This window comes from Python bivittatus, unplaced genomic scaffold (assembly GCF_059951505.1).
Source record: "Python bivittatus isolate LINGU-HERP-01145 unplaced genomic scaffold, Pbiv_v1 ctg000200_np1212, whole genome shotgun sequence".
In the NCBI taxonomy this organism is placed as follows: Eukaryota; Metazoa; Chordata; class Lepidosauria; order Squamata; family Pythonidae; genus Python; species Python bivittatus.
In genome coordinates this window covers 4391119-4416901 of record NW_028277040.1, presented here as the reverse complement: position 1 = coordinate 4416901, position 25783 = coordinate 4391119, and the positions used below count along the sequence as shown (strand labels likewise).

The 25783-nt window shown below is 38.2% G+C and overlaps 1 protein-coding gene across 3 annotated transcripts in view; it reads left to right on the top strand.

The window, feature by feature from the left end:
* Nucleotides 1-25783, top strand: part of CCNYL1 (cyclin Y like 1) — a 37381-nt gene that overhangs the window by 6565 nt on the left and 5033 nt on the right. For 2 of the 3 annotated variants that reach the window (XM_088135605.1, XM_088135604.1), the window contains exons 2-9: nucleotides 6562-6615; nucleotides 8315-8389; nucleotides 9327-9361; nucleotides 11560-11660; nucleotides 13687-13722; nucleotides 16956-17007; nucleotides 18879-18998; nucleotides 22524-22690. In XM_088135605.1, coding sequence (XP_087991731.1) covers nucleotides 6562-6615; nucleotides 8315-8389; nucleotides 9327-9361; nucleotides 11560-11660; nucleotides 13687-13722; nucleotides 16956-17007; nucleotides 18879-18998; nucleotides 22524-22690 — 640 coding nt within the window. The remainder of the gene's footprint in view (nucleotides 1-6561; nucleotides 6616-8314; nucleotides 8390-9326; nucleotides 9362-11559; nucleotides 11661-13686; nucleotides 13723-16955; nucleotides 17008-18878; nucleotides 18999-22523; nucleotides 22691-25783) is intronic. The other variant, XM_088135606.1, reaches the window with a different exon arrangement.

Sequence of the window (25783 nt, the reverse complement as noted above, 5' to 3'; positions counted from 1 at the left end):
GCAGATTGAGAAGCTGAACACAGTAGAATATCCCAGGTAGCTAAACGTTCCTGTGAACTGAGAAAATAATAATTTGTTGATTAACCAAAGTTAGAACTGTTTTCATGCATTTAGCAAAAAGAATTGCCATTTAATTTCACAGTAAGAGTTGAGTGACAGAATACAAACCAGCCAGGTCCTATGAGTAGATTTTAAGGACTTTATAAGAACCAAAGTTACCAGAGTAGGCTTGTTACCTGTTCATATAAATTACATTTTTTAGTATGCTTGCATGTGTGCAGAGAGTAAAATAAAAAATAATTGACTTTTCTTGTATATCTAAAAAATAAACTTGAGATAATTCTCTTCTCTCTATTTCAATTTTATAAATATTGAATGAATATTGAAATATTAAGCTTTATACATTCAGAGCTATGTTTCTTAATCTTGTTTTGGATACATATCAGCATTTTAGCATTATAATACTAGTTATGAATTAATGGAAAGCTTAGCTTAAATGATTTACTCTGTTTCTTGGTGACTTAAAATCACTATTTTTAACATACCATGATTTAATTGCTGTTGTTATTTCCCACAATTGGCTCATTCTTAGGAAGATTTGATATGAAATGAACATGGGTACTAAGACTTTTTAATATAGGAGTGATATAAAAATATACTTCATCTATAAGTTTAGGCTAGGAGTGGAAAAAAGGACCCACCCAGAGAGTGGGAACATTTTCCAGGCCTTCTCCCAGGGACTACTGTAAATTACACTAATGGACCTCCCTAAAGCCTTTTCCTTTTCCTGAAGCTGAACTCTTTGCGATCACACACTATGATAGAACACCATGAAGCAATAGCTCACAGAAGCTGTTCCCCCCCATGCCCCATTTTTTTCCAAGTGGTGGAGGTTGAAACCCCAAAATGTATCATTTCATAGTACTCTGATTATGAACCAATGGTTTCTGGTTCTGGTTCATTCTGGGTTTTGGCTGAAAAACATTTTGGAGGGATATTACAGGACAAGTAGGGTTCTATCCTCCTCTTCCATGTGGCCCATGCTTTCCAGTTTTCTTCCCTTCTTCCTTCCCGCTTCCTCTTAGCTGCTGCACCATACTGCATATCCTACCTGCCTATCTCTTCTCCTCTGTTTTCCTTCAACCACCACATCTTCGCTTAGCATACTTTGCCCACCCATTCTTTGCTTTCTTGATCTCTATTTCCTCTCGGCTACTGACACAAATCTGCCCAGAATATGCATGTCCCAAGTCCATGTTTAGACAAAACCTGTGTGACAGATCCATGCCCAGATGGAAGACATTTCAGTCCAGACACAGACCACTCCAGGATAGCTATTTCATGCATGAAAGGGTCCATACACAGAATGCTTTGCACATGCCTAATCTAGAGGTACATAAAATGTTTGAAATGTGCTGAACTTGAAAGAATTATTTGGGGTCCAGAACAAGCTGCTCTGCCTTCTCTGGAAGTGTTCTGAATTCAAAACAGACTGTTCTGACATTGATACATTTTGTTAGAATAGCCTGTTTCTAGCTCGGTCTGAACTTGAAAAAAGTTGTACACTTCTAGAATTATCCTGTTGACAAATGTGTTCAGTGTGTTGCTGTTGCTATATATGGAGTCATACATACATGAATTGAATCAGTGTCTGGGTGCCTGGCCAAAGAACAAACCCAATCCAGGCAAAAGAGATTTCATGATGTGCAGTGGACTCCTGGACACACATAGTGCGTGTATAGGATTATACTTGTTAACAGCAGAATAAGGTGAAGCTTTTCCTGAAATGTACTATTTTTGTTGGTAGTTGGGATATTTTGATACTTTCCTACAATGGTGGCGGCCTGTGTGGTACAAAACCTTTATCACTTGATGCTGTTGATTGTATATATTCATGATATGAGTATAAATAAAGCAGTTATCAGTGTAAGTATTCCATACTTGGGTGGTCACATTTAAATGTGGTGGCCTGAGTGCACACTGTATTACTGCATCAGTGAATAGTGGCTTCATTTGGCACTTATTTTGTATGCTGACTCAAGATACAAGTGGGCCAGCACAGACATGCATGCTAAGAGCATGGACACATGATACATTAAATGTTTACATTGGAATATGCTTCACATGAAGCTCATATCATGTAATAAACTGGTCTTTCATGGGTATTTCATTAGCGTCTAATATGCATGGTTTAGGCTTAGGAGGCACAATTCTGGTCTTTCCTGGAGGAAAGTCCCAGAAGGTAGTACTTGACTTGTTCTCTTCCACCCCATGGCCAGTAGCCTGTGGAGTGCTAGAAAGTTCTACCCACCCCCTTTTTTAAACGTGTATATGAAAAGGTACAAAAATATTCCAGATACATGGTCTAAAGTGTCATCAGTATGCAAAAGTTACTCATCTCCACCTCTCATTTCCATCCTCTTATCCCAAGGAGGCTGCTGAGCTTTTGAACACTTTTTGAGCAGTTTGTTTGTTTTGTACTTTTTGAACAGTCTGGACACTGTTTGGGGATGATTGAGGTAATATGAGATTTAAATCAGATGAAATGGAGGGATCATAGATTGGAAACTGTATCTTGAATAGATGCTTTCAACTGAGCTTAAATGGGATTGTACTTTTGCGGAAATACTGCACCAACTGGGAAAGTTCAAATAAAATTAATAGCACTTTTAACATGTTAGGCTGGTATACTAGCTGCAGCTGATCAAGAGAAGATAGACTGTTTTGTAATGTGCTCTTCATGAGGCTCCTTTTGAAGATGATCCAGAAAGATCATTTTGGGTAGACTGAAACTCTGGTTACAGGTGCATTTCTAAACTCAATTTAAAATGTTCATTTTAACCTTTAAGCAGGGATGGGAAACCTCTGCCCCCCCAATATTTTTGAGATCCATCTCCCATTAGCTTCAGTTCATTTTGGGTGATATCAACCTACTTATATGTGAAGAACTGTAACAGAAGCCTTTTCATTTACCGTTCAGGTCTATTAAGCTAAGAGCCACCAGAGAGAGAGATTCTTTTCCATGTGACCCACATACTTTTGCAATGATTCTTTGCAGTAGCACTTATATTTAGGAGTGTGCACAAAATGGAAAATGTGCTTTAAGCTTAAGACAACATCCCATCCAGAAAGTTCTATTGAAATATTTTGAGTTGGTTGTGCTACACTGGAACAAATCTTGAATGTTCTAAATTGATTCCAACTTGAAGCATTTTGAGTGTTCAATCCATGTGAAATGATCCATGTTAACTGAGTTATGAGCCCCTACTGCCTTTTTTTTCACCCCAGAACCACACAAATAGATGGCATATCAATCTACATTGACTGCTATTTATCATACATCTTGCAGAAAGGGGAGGGAATGGGACAGTTTAAAAAGTGAAAGCAAAAAGTATCTCAGACATTTCTAACTGACAGAACAAAAACCTCTGTTCATACCCTGAGGTGTTGGATCTAACGCTAGGACAAATAAGAGGAGACATGTTATCTTTTGCCAGCCCTGGTTAAAATTATCTTGCTCAGAATATTGTCTTAATATTTCAGTGTTAACAGATCTGGGCAGACTTGGATATTGGCTGCCCAAAATAGGAGCGGGTCCATCATCATGATTTCCTCTAGCTCACTTAAGTAGCATAGAATGCAACAAGCCATTAGATGGCATTACTCTTCTCCCTGGGAATGCACCAGGTATGTGGCCCTAATATGAGGTTCACATGCTTGTACCTGCCAAAGAACATTTCATGCCAGAACCTGAGCCCTGGCTGCTGTTGCTACTGGGCATGAAGCATCCACTTCATAGCTCAGTCCCCTCTTTCTGGAGGGAACCTAGTCTCTTTTTTTCAGCTTGGACCATTTCTGCAGTCAGGAAGTCTCTGTAGAAGTGGGGGAGATAGTCATTGTGGGGAGTTAGTCATTGCCAGTTATGCTTTCACTCACCATTGGATCACCTAAGCCTTCAAATACAGAGTGCTTGTTTGTATCCATAGTTTTTAGCTGGTGCATGACTCCAGTGTGAAGTCAGACTGTTAAGGTTCTGACATTCTCAAGAGTTCATTCAGGAATTTTCAAGGAAAAAAAAACAAGGGCAGAACATAGCTCTGAGTGATACTCTCTGTGCTTAAGAGAAGTGTTGCAAAACAGAGTGGCTCATATATGGAAACTGCCGTGGCTATAAATCTCCCTTTCCAAAGATCAAGGAAATATGGCCATGTACTTTGCCATGTCATGCCTGGTTACTTGCATTTCAAACAGCTGCTTTAACAGCAGATAGGTGGGTTCCACTGAATAGAGACATTCAGAGAAATCTGGTGTCAGGGTCAGTAGTGCTTGACCTTGGTTTAGCATCCACTTCCCCTGAATACCCTGGTGGAAATAACCAGCATTATTATGGCACTTATCCATAACAGTACTCATGGCAAATCTTAGTGCTTTCAGGGATTACCTTGGAGCCAACATCTTTGGCTGCGCAGATCTCTACCATGGGCATCATAACTCATTTCCCTGTGAGCCAGAAGTAGCATGTGGTGTGAAGCAGGTCCTATCTGTATGGGCCTGCATTCTGTCACATAGAAGATGCTGGCAATTACAGCAGCAAACACCTCAGTCTCACCCAACTAGTGCATGGTGATGGAGAGGTAAGATGTGCACATGACTGAGATGAAGTGGACATTTTTATAAGGGCTTATTGCTAGCAGTACCAACACGTCTTTCCTGCATCAGTGATACAGGAAGGTTACAGCTGTCTGTTGAAAGTGATGCCAAAGGGATTTGGCAGTCAGAGCAAACAAATAGAACAGTATCCATCACCATTACCATACCAAAGCTGCCAATTGCTCAATTAGGTCTGATGCCTTTGGACCATCCTGCCACTTGCCCCCCCCCCCATCCCATCGATGCTTCAACCTCTAGTTGGCAGTATGGGTTGCCTACTGCTGTCTTCAGTTTCAAGGACACCCAGAAGTTGCTTAAGCAAGTGTTTAGCAATCCCATAACAAAAGTCATTTTGGATCCTTGTTCTTCTAATGTATGCCTTGCAGTCTTTGAGTAACCAACCCACCAGCTAGGGCTTGGATTTAGGAGGATACAGCTCTTCCTGAGTGTTACTCCAAATCCCTGGCTTGCTAAGGGTCAATACAGACCACTTCTGTTTGCCCTGCCACACCTACCATGATGCCAATATTGCTGCTACAGGAGGAGCAGGCTTCTTACTAAAATGAAGCCTCCTTTCAGTGGCCACTCTTCCTCTATTTTACCCAGTCATGACTGATTTAGAAAACTGAGCTTTTTGTAAGGTTGATAGACTGGATGTAGTTACCAGCCTAACCTCAACAAGGCATTCTCTCTTTTTTTCCAGAACTGGTTACCTTCTCAGTTTTGTCCTCTGCTTTCTCCTTCTCTCCTTTGTACAGTTATTCTTCCCCTTAACCCATCACTGTCCTGTGCTGCTTCAGCTGTAGTTCCTGCTGGGGGGGGAGGAAAGGAGAGTGTGTTTGTGTTTGTTTAAATATATGAATAGGGTGCCTTGTTTCCCAGGCAGTTAATTTATTCTAGTTATTAATTCATTTAATATAAAGTTATTGTCCTGATGCTGCTTTTGGATTGGCTTCTGATAGTTGTATATAACAAGCACATTCAGAAGAGTGTTATGGGCATACATTTATGGAAGGGTATCTTCAGGAGTGGTTTCATCTGGAGCTAATAAGAGAAGCTGAGCAGCACAGATTTGTATTTTTTATTCTGTTTATTCTGGGATGTGGTTGTTTTAAAATCAGAGTTGCTTTCCTTTCTGGTAAATACAATATTTCTTGAGAAAAATAACAGTATGAAAATATAAAAATGAGTCATTATATTGCACAGGGAAGCTCAAGGCAATATCTGCTTCTGAAAGTCCTGTTGATTCAGAAACTCCTGTCTTGAGCTCTTTCTCTGAGTTTCAGAGAGAACCTTTTCATTTGCAGGTACCACTGTACATGTAGCTTCTGCCTCCTGTCCTGGGACATTGCCCAGAAGTGCAGTTTAGAAGTACAAGTGATTTCTTGGACACCTCAGGAAGTTCAACCCTGTGGAAGTCAGAAACCCTACTGCATGCACATGATGTATTTTATCAATCTCTAGTTTAGGGTATTTAAAAATGGCATGCATCGCCGTATGCTTTGAAGCAGGAATCTCAGTGCAAATTTTGTAGAGGAAATTACTTGCAAAGATCTTAGATTACTTGCCCTTTGGAGCAAAGAAAATAGATCTGAGTTTGTTTTATTCGTAAGAACTCAGAAAGACTGTGTATTTTGAATGGCTTTATAACATTTGCGAACTATCTTTTAGGAGTGTTTTTGTCATTGCAATCATTATTGTTTTATGTGTCTTCTGTTAACTCTCTTTGTTTATTTTGTTTTGAGATTGCTATTTCTTGATTTCTGCTTTCTTAATGTGTTTTGCTTGATAAGCTAGAATTGGCCCTGATTCAAAAGTCCCTGATTCTGTTCATGGTCAAGACTATTTTCTTCTTGCTTGCTGCCTTAGGCCTCTCCCACCCTAAATCTTCCCTTTCTTTTCCCCTATCAGCAGTGCACATAGTACTAAGAAGTTCTGGCTATGGGCCAGTCAGCAGTTTGCACAGTGAGTAGCAATTGTGGTTCTGTTTATATTCTAATAAATTGTGCCCATTCTGAATTAATGAGCAAGCTTGGTGCCCATTCTAAATTAATAATGCCAGTTATAAATAATGGTATATAAATAGCAGCAAGTTTTGTTTAAGAAATCTGTATGCTGCTCACCTTTATATATTGCTTCTAGATTAAAATTTTGCTTATTGGTAGAAATTTTTTAAAATTATACAGATAGGTTGTGAGGAATGCTCTATATGGTGTTTTTATTAGACTGTAAATGCAAACCAGTGAACTTTTTGGAAGGTACTTGAATTTGTAGTGAAACAGTATTTTATTGGTTTATGATACGTTGTGGCTCAGCTAAAACATAGTTATATGGAACTGATCCATATAGTTTACACTGAGGAAAATATTTAAACTCAGAGGTACTAATAAATTGAAGTTAGAAAATCTGCAGTCCTCTAGAGGGGAGAACTGTTTTGCTATGGCATAGGCTGTCGCTGGTCTTTAGACATACAACTGTGTGTCCCAGTTCAGACCAAGTATTACTTCTAAACAAAACTTGCATCTTGTGTCTACAGTCTTCACTGATGTTGGCTACAATGTACAGTGTGCATTGATTTTGATTGATATATTTACACTCATGTTTCAAATTTCTACTGAAGTATAAGTAAATCTGGTCTTTATGTAACATAAATAACATTGTGATTTACCTTCTTGCCACTTGAGTAAAAAAAAAAAGTCCAAAGTGTCACTGTCACTCTGACAATCATCATCATCATCATCATCATCATCATCATCATCATCATCATTTTATAATCTGCCTGAATCACTGCAGCAGCTTTAGGCACACACAATAATATAAATCAATAAATGTACAACTACGACAGAAGGGGTTCTAACCCCGCAGCCATGACCACGAGCATCTCTGAAAGGGGGCCAGCCATCCTGTTCAGAAGGAGCATGTGGCAGGCCCCAGTGTCTGGTTCTGGGTTCCATTTCCTCAGCCTCTGTCTGGCTGAAGCATGGCTAGAACAGGCCAGACTGCCCTTTCCTACCCAGTTAAGAGTATAGGAGCCCCATCAAGTGGTGCAAGCCAGATAGGGGTGGGTTCACTGCTCTCCACTGGAGGGGCAGAAGCAACTATGCATTAGTGTGATTTTGCCCTCTCATATAATTAGATTGGGGAGGGGGAGAGAGTACTGAAAAATCTTTGTGCCAAAGCGTATTCATTTTGTAGTTATTCTTCATTAAGTATTTTTCCTGTTACTGCGAAATGGGTTTGATACATTTAACAGCTTTTTGAATTTTTTGGAAACACCATTGATTTTATGTAAAAGGGGTGGTATACTTAACACTTTTTTCCTTCAGAATGAAAAACTAAGTTAATGTCAAGCTATTGGGCGCCCTTTGGAAAGTATAATTTAGTCTATTAACTTATCCATGCTGTGTACTTTTAATTCTAGAATCTCTATGGTTCAGAGCTACTGTTAGGATTCTGAGATACAGTTCAAAGTGTCTGAGCATGTGAGATTAATGTATAAATACTAGGAATAAATTATAATTTATTAAGAAGTATGTCCTGGGATTTTCCAGAAACAGATTCAAAATGTAATGCTTCTTAAACAAGATTTGGGTTTTCACTCTTATTTATTCTTCCAAAAAGAAAGTCATTTCTGAATAGCATTTCTTTGTATTTTTTGTTTCAGATTTAGCATTGGAGTCAAACCCATCTGATCATCCAAGAGCAAGCACAATTTTCTTGAGCAAATCCCAAACAGATGGTAAGCTAACTTTTGCTCCCTTTAAAACAGAGGACAAGGGGAGATGGAGTGGGTGTGTAATTCCTTTCCATTTCTGACAAAGTGCTGTTTTGCTTCAACATTTTTGCTTGCTCTTCATTGCATTTCTGACAGCTATTTGTCTGAAACTGTTTCTTTTTAATCCTCTTAATTCATTCTTAATACTCCCCATTCAGTAGAATAGCTAGGAATGGTTGTGTGCCATATTTGAGAATAGAAGGTAGTTGTCTTATGACCAGTGATTGAAGAGACTTCCTCATTTGCAGTATTTCCTAGCAAGTAGGATTCACTCCCTCCAGAAGGTGCTACTCCAGTCAGTGCAAATCTTCCTAGTGGGAAAAATTCTCATTCTAGCCTGAATTATCTCAGATAAACATGGTAATGCTTACTGGTAGAATTTTCTACTAACTTTCCTCCTTGATGGTCATGAAATGTTAACAGATTGTTTCCACTTTTCTAAAACCAGCGTTTATAAATAATTATTTCACAACTTTCTGAGTCTTTTTATAAAACCAGTGCCATTTATTGTTTATTTATTTATTGGCTTACTTTATATGTTACCATTGTAAAAGAATTTTTGAATCAGTAGATGCTCTGATTCACAGGATGAATTACTGCTATTGCCCCTGTTCTAAGAAACAAAGAAAAAAAGGAAGTTGGTTCTATGGAACTGAGTGGTATTTATTCCATGAAATGTGCTTCAGTATTTAGGTGCAATAAGTTTCCAAAAAACAAAACAAAAAACCCCCAACAAGCTGCCTCACTGTGTTTTTTATGACCCTACATTATTCTCTGATAAACCAAAGTTATTGTCAAGACTGAATATGTAGAGAGGGAGAACTTTAGACAGGTGCTGTATTTTAAAATAGAATTTAAAAATCAGAGGGTTGATTGACTGAAGTTATTTCTCCCTTTTCAGTGAGAGAGAAGAGAAAGAGCAACCACATCAACCATGTAAGTACATATAATAGCTGTGAAAGGAAAATAGTCCATTCTTCCTGTTTCTCCGTAGAATGAAAATCTTTTATTTTTCTGGTGAATGGAGTAGAAGAGGTTTAAAGATATACAACTGGACTTTCATCCCAGAGTTTGTCTCTCTTCCTTATTTTTGTGGTGGTAGAAAAAGTTGCTTGTAAGATAACTGTAAAGTACAATAGCAAGTAAAAGGATTTCAAGCATTTAAGATTGCAGGGTGTGTAATTCTCAGATTATTTAAATCATGGGCTACCATTTTTCAGTAGATACAGCAAGGGAAAAAGGGTGACATTTGAATTAAATTACATAATAATTTAAATAACTTTAGTTTCGTCATATTCTATAGCTCCCTAGCTTTACATTATAGTGGGCAAGCAAAGCTGTTCTTGGCATTGCTCAAACTTTGGAACTTGCAATCAATGTGATGGGGAGAAGAAAAGTTCTACTCCTGTTCACAATTTTAAAGCTACAGAGGAAAAATAGTCCCATTGTCTCCCCTCCTCTTATTCCTCTTTATTACTAGGAAAAGCCATATATTTTATTTCAGAGCAGCAGAAGAAAATTAAGTAACGTAGGGCAGTGGGCGGGTGTAAGGTGATGGCAAGATATTCTTTGCAAAAAGAAGGAAGTGGGTAGAAGAAAGAACAAGTGCTGCAAAACCTGACAGTAGCTTTAGAAAGGACCCCACAAGCTGTACCCAAGCCTTCTAGCAAAGAGTATGCACACTGCAAGTTGTGCATCTCTGGTTTGAATAATTAACTGAGTGGTGAAAATATGATTAAAATGGGCTTCTTTAAAAATCCCCTTTAGCAGAATAAATCCAGGTATGAACATGGGCTGCTGCATATTATCTTGGCCTAATTAATGCTTCAGTTTTAATAAATAAGTAGGCACTCTCTCTGAGCCTTAGGAAGACCGCAGTGGCAAACCACTTCCAAAAAATACTGCCAAAACCACTTAATGGACTTGTCCAGGCAGTCTCCAGGAGTGAAGAGTGACTTAAAGGCAACTCTTCCCCCCAGAAAAACTGTGATAGAACAACACATTCATATATGCTTTAATAGTAATAAGGACATCTGTAATTCATGGAGTTAGTGGCACTGAATCCCTTGACATGAGCCTTCGGTATGAATACTATCTACTAAAACTGATAAAATAAATCTTCTGTACTTCTGGTTCCAATTTGTTTCAGAGACACTTTGCTGCTGGAGTAGAATAGAACACCTAGAATTCTAAAGCATAGATAGGCAGCAGACCAGTGATGTATCTAATAGCTCACCCAAGGCCTCCAGATTGCTAAGAGCTCAGCAAAGAATGTTGGATTGGTTGGATCTTAATCTGAGCACATAGACCGCAGTTTGTCACAAGCAAGAGTGTTTTTTTGAAGCACAGGGATTTGGAGAATCTGCCTTGTTCTGCAAACATAAAGAGGTTATTGGGGACAGGGGAAATGCCTGCAAGGTTGCAGTCAGCTCGCCCCTGTGTTAGGATATATCCCCTTTTATGGATGAGTCTTTGACTCCTTGCAGTTTACTGTAGTCCTTAGATTCTGACATTCCTTTCCCGGATTTGAGTATAAAGTTTTAACCTATTCCTGCTGCATTAGCTGCATTTATTTCCTCTTGCTTTGATGTGAAGATGTACTAAATGTTAAATACATTGTCACATCATGTGTTTTACCCTTTTTAAAACAGCAACAAATGGATCTTGATCTGACTTGGGACTGGGAGACTGATTCACTCCATTGTGGTTTCTTTCTGAAATCTCAGTGAATTTGTTTCTGATATTTCAATAAGACAGCATGGTAATCAAACAAATTTCTGGCCCTGTGTTTTATCACTACCTTACTTGGAAAGTCTGCTTTCTCTTTTATATATCTTTGCTAGGTAATCTTCAAAAGAAAGAAGGGTACCAAGAAAAGAAAAATATTGGTGTAGATGTTTATACCACTGTATCTGGCCATTGCCAAGTATACTGCTGATGCTGATTTCTTTTTGCTACTGTATTGATTCTCAGGCCAGCTATTTAAATGTCCTCCTTAGTATATATTTGTTTTGTTTAATAACACTGTCTGTGTGACTCTAACATGCATAGCACTGAATCCTGATTAAACCCAGAAATCATGGCTTTCAAAACATTTTTATAAACTCCTGTATATTTTTTTTCTTTCCATATAGGTTTCCCCAGGGCAGCTTACAAAAAAGTATAGTTCATGTTCAACTATATTTATAGATGACAGCACAGTTAGCCAACCTAATCTTAGGAGCACAATAAAATGGTAAGTATCACTTTGTGTGAGGTTAAGTTGGATCAAACTCACTTGAATCTATGAATAACAGCAAATCCAAGAGTCTCATGCCAAATCTAGAGGGAGTGATAAATGAGTATATGCTGAAACAGATTTGTTTTCCTTATTCCCAGTATTAGTAGAGCAACATCTGTCTGCTAGCATCAATTTGGTTCCAAAGTCCTCTAAATTTGGGAGGTGGGGATACAGCTAATATTTTACTCCCCCTTGTTATCCATTGTATCTGTTTCTCTGATACTGATTTCTAATAGTATTATTCCTGTTCTTATCTTTGACCCTCTTTAAAGATATGTATCATTGTTGATTTGTAACTTTAAAATATTTAACTTAGAACAATACATTCTTGGCTGAAATTCCATACCTACCCTCAGATTTTAGGGCAGAATTTATTATCTCATAGATTAGGATAAATTAAAGTTTTCCTTTAAATATCTGAACTTTACAATTGTCTGAGCAAGTAGAATTTTGTAGTCTGTGAGAAAATAGAGCTAGTATAATTAATTCTGAACACAAAACAAGGGCCCATTTTGTATAAGATCAGCTCATTTAAATAATATATTACAGGTAGTCCTCATTCAGCGACCGTTCAATGTTACAATGAATGAGGGGACTTATGACCATACCTCTTAGTTGCAGCCATCACATGATCATGATTCAGGTGCTTGGGAACTGGCTTGCAATTATGATGGTTGCAGCATCGTGCAGTCACTCGATCTTCATTTGTGACCTTCCCTGCCAGCTTCTGACAAGCAAAGTCAGTGGGGAAGCTGGCAGGAGCTTGCAAATGGCATCACATGACATTGTGCCTAATGACCACAACTGGAACTGCCAGAACTGCCTTTGTAAGTCAGTGTGGTCATGTGACATCACTCTTTACAACTGCATCAATTAGTGAAGGAGTTGCTAGTTCCAATTACCATTGTTAAGTGAGAACTACCTGTTTATATATTATATTATATTATATTATATTATATTATATTATATTATATTATATTATATTATATTATATTATATTATATTATAATACAAATAATATATGAAGATTGACTGTTCAGAAATACCTCCTATAGTGTTAGCTGAAATAACTGCTAAAGCTTAGAATTAAAACATTTTTAAGTGTAATTTGTAGAGCATTTCAGTTGTGACATACATGAAGCATGATACAACTGAGTCTCAACTATCAATGTAGCAGCATTCAGGGAAAAGAGATTAGAGTTTATTTTCCTTTTTTCTGTAACAGGATTTTAAGACTAATTTCCAATTCTGTTGGGTATCAGCTGAACATAAGTTCAACCCAGTTTAACTTTTGCTTATGAGTGCTTTATACTGTTCATTGTCCCTTACCAACCTAGCAGGATAATCCATGCAAATTAACTTAGCCCTTTGCAGTAAGTCCTACCATGTTAAAAGACAGTTGGACTCAGGCCGTGCCTAAATCAATTAAATTAAATTAACCCCCCTTCCCAAATTGTATTCTTGAAATATTACCTCTGTCAAATTCATTAAATTATAAATATTAATAATATGGAGTTTTTAAGTTGGGGGGATTAGAGAATTGCTTTGCACGGTGAATGCTGAATTCAGAACTTCCCTGAGATATTTTGAGCCTTAGATCTGAGGCATTTTGAGGCTGCTCAATCAAGGCATCCCTTCCATTGCCTAATGTCACATGCTAATGTCCACACCAGCTGTTTAGACTCTTGGGTGTTAGCTTTGACTCTGTCAAGGTTCATGCTTGTTCACAGATTTGGTTTGGACCTTGCTTGGAATGGGAGAATGTTTGAACCTTACATTAATGTCTGTTAGGCTTGAACATGTTACGATGTTCTGTTCTAAACTGATGCTTTCGAATTTAAGGTGAAAAGGGGACATGGGAAAGAGGAGAGAACTATAGTTTCAAACATGATTTGGATATAAAAATGTTCTTTATCTAACAAATCACATATCAACATTCATAGTTTTGTTTACATTAAATGCTTTCCCCTTCTTTTCACAGTGTTACTTTAGCAATATACTATCACATAAAGAACAGGTGAGCATTTCTAAAATTGTGGTTTGTAGTTCCTTGAAATGACACAGTCTGTAATTTAGCTGTTTGCTCTTGAAGTATCAAAAGCTGTGACTAATACTGTATGTTGGCCCGATTTGATATATTGGGATTTCCATATAAAGATTTTTTTTCCTTTCTTTTTTTCCTGGTTTTTTATCATTTTTCAGTGTAAGGATTGTTTAGTGTAACTTTGTTATCATACTGTATTGTATCTTGGTATTTTGTCTATATTTTGTACTCTTCTAAAAGAATAGTAAGTTTAAGAAATCCTGGGATTCCCATGGTGGAATAACTGGATATGAGCTTATGTCCAAACATAGGAAGGACATACTTAAGAAAATGTAACAGTCTAAAGCCTTTTAATAAGCTATATCTCAACATAGATTTTACAAAATAAAAACCAATATTTTGCTTTTTTAAAATGAATTTATTTAATTTTAAATATATTAAAACTTATGAGAATTGGGCATTTAAAAAGTAAATGCTAAGTTCCTTTAAATGGCTAATATTAAATGTAAATATATAGATGTTATCTTGAGTTTCCTCAGCTGTGGTACCTCCAGGTGTATGGACCAACTCCCCACACACTCAGGAAGTGTCTGCTTGGGAATTGGGAGGATTGAAGGGTGCTTAATTTGGACAGGGTGGTGGACTTATTGATTAAATTAAATCAAGACCTCTATCCAATGCACTGTATTAAATTAGGTGTTCTTTATGTAAATGAAGGATGAGTTTAATAATGTATGTAGTATGCATATTTATACTTGATCTAATAAACCCTAGGTGTTTCACATTTGCTTACTGAAAATAAAATACTTAAATCTGTCCAGTATCAATCTTTCAATTGAAGGCATTATTTTTGTTTGTCACTTTGTTATTGTGAGCGTGGGCTTGGAGCCATTAGCTGAAATGGAATGGATCAAGACTGCAAAGAAAGGACAACACTGTGGTCCTTGCAGGTTCCTATAATCTTACCATAACCTCACAAACTATTGTGGGTACTTCTTGTAGCTGAAAGCCTAGATGAATCTACTTTAAAGAAATACCTTTCACAGATTTAAAAAGAAGAACAAAAGCATGCAAAATTGCATATGTAGTGAGAGAGATATAAAGTCTAGTTTTTAAAATGAAATACATACTTTATTAAATATTTTATTACTCAGAACAATAACATCGCTTACAGAAGATATGAAGAAATATGACTAGGAAATTTGATTTAATCTTTCTCCTAGCTTATTTGAATGATGCTATTTTAAATTAATTGATCCCACCCCACCCCTGCTGAATTTCACTACTAAAATAATGGGGAGTTGGCCGTGAACAGCCTTGAGAGGGAAGCCATTGCATAAGAAAGCTGCATAAACGTTTCCCTGAACCCTTTCAAAAAAGTTTCCTTTATCTGAAGACAAAGGATGTAAAAGATATCTGGCATCTTCTGTGTGCATAGCAGCCGTCTAAGCGGCACCGGGGAAGAAAAGCTGTCTGTCATGCACACTGCTCAAGTTGCTGTTCCACTGTAGCATGTTAAACATAGTCCCTTGGGATGAAGGGGGTTCCTTAAATACAGGCTGCACAGTGACTCATCAGGCATAGCTCACACTCTATTTGGATTCTGTGATATTTTTTTAATGCTAGGCTTTGCATCCTTCACCAAGTATGGGAAAAGGCAGAGGCTTTAAAATGTCTTTACGGAAAGCATTTTGAGCTTGAATGTTTATGCCCCTTATGGTGGCTTTTACATCTTGGTTTTGATTCTGTCAACAAATGTCTGCCCAGATGAGATATCGGCCACTTCCTTTCCCATGCGCACACACAAGTCCCCCAACCTCTCATACAAATGGTCTTCTGTCTTTTCTAGAAACTGTTGGTAAAGGAGTTGGGAAACCTTGGATGAGCTGTTTTCTGCTTGCAATATCTGGATTCCCCTGTCCTTTCTCCATGCCTTGCCTTGTTTTTCCTCCTGACCACTTATGCTTATTCTTCTTCACTTGCCCGTATCCCTTGTGTAAGGGTCTCCCACTTACTTCCCCCACCAGCCTTGCCCACCCAACCTGGAGTGAATAGAGCAGTAATTGGTTTCTCTGGTCCACCGCTTTCTCCCTCCCTCTTCCCCTCACCCCCAGTTAGAAAGATAGGGCAAGCTAAGTGAAAGAAAATGTCTTGTAATAAAATAAAATAAAATAAAATACTGTACAAGGGCAATTATTTAACTGTTAGTTTGCTGAAGTTGGCAAAGAGGGGTTACCGACTCTCAAGATACAAATCAGCACAAACATGTTTATTTAAAATAATACTTTCATTGGAAAACATTAAATAGCAGATAGAAACATGATGGGTGCTGGGCTTAGAAAAAAGTATTGAATTTGCAGCGTAAGCTATGAATAAAAACTCTAGATAAACTCACCCAAAATGGAGATTGAGCCTGATAGTAAAATAGTTGCAAAGGCTTTGAGGGCATCTAAAAGAAAATCAGAACTCTAACACAGTCTGATTTCTTACTGATCCTAGAAGTCTGCATGTGACTGATTTTCTTCTGAGTCCTGGAAATGTTTCACTCCATGAACCCCTGGTTTCCTTCCTTCTATTAACTAGCAAATTCTCTCCTGGCTAATTAATATACAGAGCAGAGTTGCATTAAACATCAACATTTAGCTTACAGTCACTTTTGCATGTTCTACACTAGTAGGTACCTCTGTGGCTTACCTTGCTAGAAGCGTGCATAACATCCTTTACTTGCACATTGATGTTTGCTAAACGTTTCACATTTTACTTAAGCAAGATAACCTTGGGAATATGTCTCCAAATATTACAAAGTGACAAAAGTATTCATTATATATTCATTCTCCATTTCTCTAGTGAATCAGTTATGTTATACCTGAGATGGTTGCCTCCTGAATAGCCATTCAGTAAAGGTTATTGTTCATCAAGAGCCATACTTATTTTTCACTTCTAAATCCTATTCTCCAGCCTAAGCCTCATGTAAACTCTTACCTGATCAAAAGTAACAAGTGTAATAGCAAATGTTAAAAGCTATGAAGTATACAATAGTGTGTGTTATTATATTTGCCTTAAATATTTAGGATTTAACAGCAAAGATGAGAGGGTGGTAGAGAAAAAATATAGTGTCTTGGCATATGACCATGGGCAAGGGTTGATCAAAACAGTCTGAGAGAAGCTTTGCTAATATTAGTGGCATTCCTCTTCATTTGTTCCAGGGATTCAGATAGATCACTGGATATTTTTGATGAAAAATCACATCCACTCACGGTAAATCAGATTGTTTTTATATTCATAGTCTCAGTTGATGTGAATATGTTAAGTTTTTATTTCTGAAATGTTAATACTCACTTTTTCAGCTTGCTTATAAGCTAAATCAAGATTGCAAGAAAAATGAAGTTGGATTTTTAGCTTTCATCCTCCTGATGTACTAAGAAGCATTTTAGTTTAAACATCCCCAGAGTGTCTTTTGGCTTCCTGAATTTTAGGACATACTGCAGAGTGGCATCCTTGGGCCTTTGGTTCCATGCTTAATTCCAGTATGTCTTCTTAGAGAAGGCAAAAAGCATAGCTTTAGTTATATTGGGAAAATTGCAGTCTTTCTGTAATTCTTGTCTGAAAAGAAGACACGCATGCAAATGAAGCAGCTTACCTATTTTTCTTAACTTCCTCAATTCTATTAGAATGCACCTCAATGAGCTGCTGCAGGACCCTTTTCTCCATTTTAGAGCCATTGGAAAAGAGGGAGCTTCAGTAGAAAGATGGATTTTGTAAACTCGTGAACAGTAATCCCTTTTGGGTCTACAGATCTATAAACTATGTTCATACAGGATGCTTCCACAGTACTAGAGGCACTTCCCCACAGCTTTATTAACAGGCAGGGTTGAGGGATTTGGGCATGTGTCTGAGATAGATTTTACTGTCTTTCAAGTTATTTGAATAGTCTTCAGGGGGACAGATACTCCACTGTGGCTGAAAAATATCCCAGCTGATAGGTCAGTATGGTGTGGGAAGATGCAAGGTGGAGCAGAAAGATCATAAGTAAATAACAGAGCTCCCTCTTGCATTACTCATGCTCCTCCCATGCCCTACCAACCAGCAGTCAGCTGAGATGATGATGATCTTCTCTTCCTCCTCCTCCTGACACAGAAATACAAGATCAATATACTTATGTCAAGATCAGTTAAATAAACCCCTGTCAGTTCAGAGGGAGCTTGCAGGCACATTGATAGAATTTCATCTCACATTATGCTGTGCCCCTCCTGTGCCCCTCAGCCAGTGGGCACTCGCTTGCTTGTCTGTCTTGACATGGGATCTTCTGGAAAATCAATATTCCCATGTAAGAAAAAAAAAAGCCATAAACCTTTTCAGAAGTGCAGTAATCACATTTAAAGGTGGAGTCCACAACCAACGGTGCCCAACAGAATAGCCCAAGTCGTGACACCCCACCCCAAAATAAAGCCAGTAGGAGAATGGCCATATGAAATCTGATTTTGTCAAGACTAGTGAAAAATCTATAATGTATTTATTTGGGGTATAACCAGTGACCCATCTTTTTTTTTTTTTTGTGCAGGCAAGTCCATTGGTCTTTTGAAAGACTGTTGGATGTGTGTTTATACTTGTGTACATAAGGAGTCCACCTTACCCAACTCGTACTTTCTGAAGTGCTTGTTTGGCATTTCACAGGCAGATACCTCTGCACAAGCCAGGTCTCTGCTTTCTCCTGCAACCCAAACCAAAATGGTCATAGAGAGCAGGGCCCAGCAGCCAAATGAGAGGGCCTGCAGCAGATCTAAGTGGCCAATAGGAGCTAGGCATATTCCAGTCCTTGACTGCGCCTTTTCCTCAAGCATCAAGATATTATAGATGATCCATACTGCAAGGAGAAGAGGGATTACACCACTCAAATAGCAGAACAACTAAAGACGATTTCAGGCATCTACCATGGTGGGCTGGGGGAGATGAAGTGACATCATGAGGACATCTTCCTTAAAAATGGATATTGAGGTATCTTCCTGCTGCAGTAAGCAGAACATGAGGATGAGCCCCAAGAGTATAATCCTATGCATGTTTGCTCAATACTCAGTCCAATTATATTCAATGACATTTTTAAAGTACTTCCAAATTATGTCATGTTTCAGCGAGAAGAGGTTCCAGATGACTACTGTAAGCATGACCCTGATCACAAGCACATTTATCGCTTTGTACGTACCCTTTTTAGTGCAGCACAGCTGACAGCTGAATGTGCAATAGTGACTCTGGTAAGCCTTGCTTAATTATGATTGTCTTGCGTTTAATTAAAGAAGTCTTATACTGTCAGCATCAAATATATTGGAATGAGCTAGTGCTACCTAATGGCTTTGGGCCAATAATAATTCCAGCCTGGTCCCTGTCTCAACATTAAAGATGCATGATGTATGAAATAGACACTATTATGGCAATGTCTATTTCATACATAATACAGCACTATTTTTGAGGTGCCTGTTCAACACCTTTCACAAATCCACGCATGATCTAGGTAAATAGTTCCGCTTTTTTGTACTACTGCTTTAGATTATAGTTGTTGTTTTGATGTTGAGACAGTTCTGACCTCTTAGTGTAATCTTTGGTTCTAGATTCTGGAGGTCTGCAGGTAGAAAATTCTGTATGATGGTGTTGTGTCTTACAACAAAAACAGCGTGCCTTGTGTGGCCATTTCATTATGGCATAGCTTTTGTGGGTCATAGTCCCTCTGCCATTTCTGCTTTTGTATGGGAATTCCTCTAAAAGAGTTATAACTACACAAATACTCCACTCTTATAGTCTCTCAAATATATATAGTGCATTCGGAAAGTATTCAGACCCCCTTTACTTTTTAAAATTTTGTTATGTTGCAGCCTGATACTACAATCGTTCAAATTCATTTTTTTTCTCATTAATCTACACTCACTACCCCATAATGACAAAGTGAAAACAGAATTTTAGAAATGTCTGTAAATGTATGAAAAAGAAAAAACTGAAATATCACATTGGCATACGTATTCAGACCTCTGCAACAACACTTGAAATTTAGCTCAGGTGCCTCCCATTTCTCTTGATCATTGCTGAGCTGTTTCTACAGCTTGATTGGAGTCTACTTGTGGTAAATTAAATTGATTGGACATGATTTGGAAAGGCACACACCTCTCTATAGAAGGCCTCACAGCTGACAATGCAGACCGTATCAGAGCAAAAGCCATGAGGTCAAAGGAACTGCCTGTAGAGCTCAGAGACAGGATTATTGCAAGGCACAGATCTGGGGGAGGCTACAAAAAATTTCTGCTGTACTGAAGGTTCCCAAGAGGACAGTGGCCTCCGTAATTCTCAAATGGAAGAAGTTTGGCACAATCAGGACTCTTCCAAGAGCTGGTCGCCCGCCCAAACTGAGCAATTGGGGGAGAAGAGCCATAGTAAGAGAGGTGACCAAGAATCCGATGGTCATTCTGACTGAGCTGCAGAGATCCTGTGTGGAGATGGGACAAAGTTCCAGAAGGACAACCATCACCGCAGCCCTCCACCGATCTGGGCTTTATGGCAGAGTGGCTAGACGGAAGCCTCTCCTTAGTGCAAAGCACATGAAAGCCCACTTGGAGTTTGCAAAAAAGCACCTGAAGGACTCTCAGACTGTGAGGAACAAGATTCTCTGGTCTCATGAAACCAAAATTGAACTGTTTGGCCTCAATTCTAAAGGTTATGTCTGGAGGCAACTAGGCACCACTCATCACCTGCCCAATGCCATCCCAACATTGAAGCGTGGTGGTGGCAGCATCATGCTGTGGTGGTGTTTTTCAGCAGCAGGGACTAGGAGACTGGTCAGGGTTGAGGGAAAGCTGAATGGAGCAAAGTACAAAGATATCCTCAATGAAAACCTGTTCCACAGCGCTCAGGACCTCAGACTGGGCCGAAGGTTCACCTTCCAACATGATAACAATCCTAAGCACACAGACAAAACAACACAGGAATGGCTTAGGGACAACTCTGTGAATGTCCTAGAGTGGCCCAGCCAGAGCCCTGACTTGAACCCTATTGAACATCTCTGGAGAGACCTGAAAATGGCTGTCCACTGACGGTCCCCATCCAACCTGATTGAGCTTGAGAGGATTTGCAAAGAAGAATGGCAGAAAATCCCCCAATCCAGGTGTGCAAAGCTTGTCGCGTCATACTGAAAAAGACTCGAGGCTGTAATTGCTGCCAGAGGTGCTTCAACAAAGTACTGAGTAAAGGGTCTGAATACTTATGCCAATGTGATATTTCAGTTTTTCCTTTTTAATAAATTTATAGACATTTCTAAAATTCTGTTTTCACTTTGTCATTATGGGGTACTAAGTGTAGATTAATGAGAAAAAAATGAATTTGAATGATTGTAATATCAGGCTGCAACATAATAAAATTGAAAAAAGTGAAGGGGGTCTGAATACTTTCTGAATGCACTGTATTTAAAAGTGTTTCTGCCACTAGTTGGCAGTGTTTTACCACCAAAACAGCAAAATTCAGTAGCAGGCAAAGGGTGATAGGAAGGTAGACTGCTTAATACATCTTACTGTGGTAAAAGAGCTTGTTGTGGAAGTTGCAGGCTTTTCAGTTGGGGGGGGTGTATGTGTTTCTGTTTTTGTCCCATAAACATACTTAAACTAAAACAGAAAGAAACATGTTCCTGCCAAGCTGGTATTTGTTCTAATCTCTTTTAAACTTTAGATTTAATTTTAAGGAAGAAGAAACGAATTAAATAAAAATGATCTTTTAGGAAATAGGAGGAACTTTTAGCAGTGTAAAAAAGTGTACAGGAAAAGTCTCATGAGAGTTACTTCCTATAAGGCTGGCTGAGATCACATCCTCTGTTCATCACCTTACCCTTTCAGTGGAACAACAAACATCCATATGCATGGGAAATCTGAGCTCAGTGGAGTCTAAACTCCTGAATGTACAGAATATACAGTGAACCAGTGAACTGACAGCATCCAGGCAGGAAGCACCGATATTCAGACATATAAATCTTCTTTCAGTCAAGCTTGATTCCTGGTAACTCTGGGTGTCCCTATATGTTTTCTTGGCCACAGTGCAGGAGTGGTTGAACATTGCTTTCTTCCAGTTTGCTTGTCAGTTTCCCAGTCTGACCACCTACCCTGGGATATCCTGCTTTAGTTCTGAGCACAGACAAGGTTGTCCATGTGGTAGCACTAGTGAAGTATTCAAGTATTCAATAGTTAGTCCTGGCATCTTTAAAACAAACATTTGTTTATTTAGAGAATACTGAAACTCAGTTTTCTGTATAGAATTAAGTTGTGCTTGCTGTTTGATCAGTTTAAAATCAAATTTCTGGTGGATGTGGATTAGAATTTTAGTTGAGAGTGACTTTTCCTCAGGAGGAATACTGGAAATATTCATTAAAGAATAACACTATGCAGTGGCAGGGAGAAGTCTGAGCAGCACGTTGACATCCATTCTGTCTCTCTCTGACACTTTCTCCTCTCTCTCCCAACACAAGAGGCTGCTGCAAAAGGCTAGATCAGATCTGCCAAAGAGCTGGACTGACTGCTTGCAGAGCACATTTGAAATTAGGTTGGGGCCATGGTGGCCCACCCAACATAGACAAATGATATTGAAAAATACATTGTTGAGATTTTTCTTGTCTGTGTGATCTACACGGAAAGTATGAGAACCACTTCTTCTATCCTTGAGTTGCAACAGACTTCCGGTCAAGATGGCAATGTGAGAAGCTAGAAAGTATGAATCATTGAAAAAGTGCAAATGTTCTTATTTATTTTCAGGTTTACTTAGAAAGACTCTTGACCTATGCAGAGATTGACATCTGTCCAAGTAACTGGAAGAGGATAGTTCTAGGTGCTATACTGCTAGCTTCTAAAGTGTGGGATGATCAAGCTGTTTGGAATGTGGATTACTGCCAAATCCTGAAGGATATTACAGTTGAAGACATGTAAGCCGGCAAGTTTAGTTGAAATTGCTTGCCTGTGTGTTCTCCAGATTATGTCTTTTTTATTTTATTTTCTTTATATAAAATATTCTATTATATCCTTCTAATATGTAGATAATGCATTCTAAAATTGTGGATATGTGTCCAACACCTTTGATAAAGTTTAGTTCTTGAACATCCCCAAAATTCCATTAATGCATGATTTGCTCTGCTTCTCAAATGCTTCAGTTCTCTCTTCATCACCACTTTTGTAACATGTTTTCTTCATGTTTAATGTCTTTGCTAATTGACAACGAGAAGATTTAAAGGTAATATAATACAATAATTTTTAAATATTGATTGTTAAAAGGAAATAGTAGTGGATTAATTACACCAAAAAATAATTGGTGGTTTGTTTTTTTAAACAAAGGTAAGAAGGGAGGGGCAGATAGATAACTTAATAATAGCAAGTCCCAAATGAAGAATCTCTCTAAAGTAAAATCTACTGCAGAGAGAGGCAACATTTGCGAGGTCAGGATCACAATCTTGCCTTCTGACCTTTCAGCACAGCTGCAGGAAGCAGTGACGGTATCATTGGGAAGAATGTGGCTTTTCTTTTGGCTTTTTAAAAAATCTTTTTTGGGGAAGGGGTTTAAGAATGGAAATGGAAAGGGGCTTGCTTTCCAGAAGCTTTAACATCTTAACATCTCCAAAAAATGAGAAAAACAGCCCCAAATTATGTACCTGAAATGTGCAGTAAATTGGCAGAATTTCAGTAGTGCAATTTCTGACAGATTTGGAGAGATTATGGTAGTTTTAATGGTGGAAATGGAAGCAAATTACCTCCTGGAGGCCTCCCATTTCTATATCCTCCCTTAATGTAATAAAATTAATTAAATAAATATTTAAAATGCTATCAGAAATCAGACATTTGTTGGGGAGTTGCAAGTAGGCTATCGGCCGACCACCCCAGGTATAGCTTGAAAGACAAAAGATCCAAGACCTTTGAGCACATGGAGCAGCCATAAATCTTGAGTAGGTCACTAGTAAAAAAGACTCTGCCCATCTATCTCCTGCCATACATTCTTTGACAACATGATTCTACTTTCACACAAATTACATTTAATCACTTGTTCTGGTCCAACCTTAACCTCACTCCAGCACCCCACATTGTAGGCCAGCCCTTCATTCTGAGCAAACTACATAAAACTTCTGTACAAAGTACCAGTGAATCTAATGCTTGTTGGTACCTCAAATGTTCATTTAAATTTGAATCAGCCTCAAGTGATTTTAGTCAGCCTACAGTTATTCATGTAGTGGCTGGTGGTATTTGTCCATATGGCACAGACAAGGCTGTTTTGCACTGCATTGCGCTGCACTGCAAATTTGCAGTAGTAATTTGATCCAATCCTATTATTAGGTCCACTCATAAGCACTTTTGAGGGATCACAGAAATCAAAACATTTTGGGATTTCAGTTTAATAGAACTCTTATTTAAGCATAGCTGCAGACATGTGAAGAATTCTGTTTGTTACTCATTAACTTGATAGTGTAGAATTTCTGTAGCTTTGGTTAGATAAATCTAGTTTAGTATTAAGACGGCAGTGTGGGATGGGAAAACTAACACTTCTTTCCCCAGCTGCAGTCCTCCTGAACTGTCCTGTCCAGTGAGATATTTCATTTGAGGGTGTGAGTGGAAGCTTCTAGAATGATTCTCTTCAAGCTAAATTGCTGCAATAGTGTGAATGGCCTGGCTGCCTGCTTCATCACTTCTCAAGAAGATACGTGCAGGAACATGACGTTTTATTATGATAGTATGCAAATGAAGAAGAGATATTGGTGGATGAGATGGGGAATGAGTTTTTGAAGAAAGGGTTGGGGAGGGAGATTTGGGGGTGAAAGTTATAACTTGACTAACAAAATTATGCATCAGAACTATCCTTGCACATTACTTCCGATTCTGTAGCAAGAAATATAAAATGAGGAAACTATTTATTAACGCTTTGATGCACATGTACATTCCTTACATGTATAGATCTTTAATGGATTATCTTAATAAGAGTGGAGAAAAATAGATTTAGCTAATTGCTAATTCCGTAGATTACAGTGGGTGTAAAAAGGGAGCCTGCCATTCTTGGATTGCACATCATAGTAATAAAACAAGGGCCTTCCTTGTTTTCCTGGGCTTTAAACCTATTAATAGAGTTGTTATCTGACAAAAGGATTGTATTTTTTCACAATTAAAGTGTATTAGCAAGTCCTGTACAAAGGGGATAAATGAAGTCCTGATGAGGTGATCATCAAAACATTATCTGATTTGCATTTCTATAAGCTTTATGACCATATGAACAGGAAATTAATTCTGGCAGTAGGTTTAATGGGACTGCAGTCCCTCTTCTAACAGCAAGCCACACAAAGCTCCTATTCTCACTGTGAGTAGCATCTAGATGATTGATTCCACTTTATTTTCAGTCCTTAGAAAATGTTCATATTTAAACATGGGAGAAAAACTCCCTTTCCATCATCTTGTGTGTCCTCAAGAAATGGATATTTTGATATACACTCTTACTTCGCAGTTGTGAATTCTGTGGCTGTGAAGTCTAGAACTAAAGCTCCATTGTTTATGAGATGATAGACAAAGGTTTTGCTTTGCTCAAAATAAATTGAGGAAATTTTTCAATCCAATTGAAAGTCAAATACATTTACACAATTGACAGCCGAGCAGGCAGCAAGACTACAACGAGATGGCAAATGTTGCTAGTACAAATCATATGGGCTTCAAGTTCTGCCTTTCCCATTGTCCATGCTCCTTATACCTCTACTTCTACTGAGTCTTCTACACTCCACCATCTCTGATCCTTCACCGATTTCATTATACTCTGTATGGCCCAATATTGCAAGAAAACCCAATGTTCCCTTTTTGGCTTTGTGCCAACAGCAGTTACTTTAAACACAGTAATTTTTTTTTAATGTTTGTCAGTAAAATGGAATGTTTCTAAAAATAACTGAAAAATAACTGATTGTATATGGTAAATTGTGGAGGGCATTGGGAGAGGATTTCATCTTGTTGAAGACATAGTTGTATTTTTGACATTACATATTTGCATTTGGGCACAT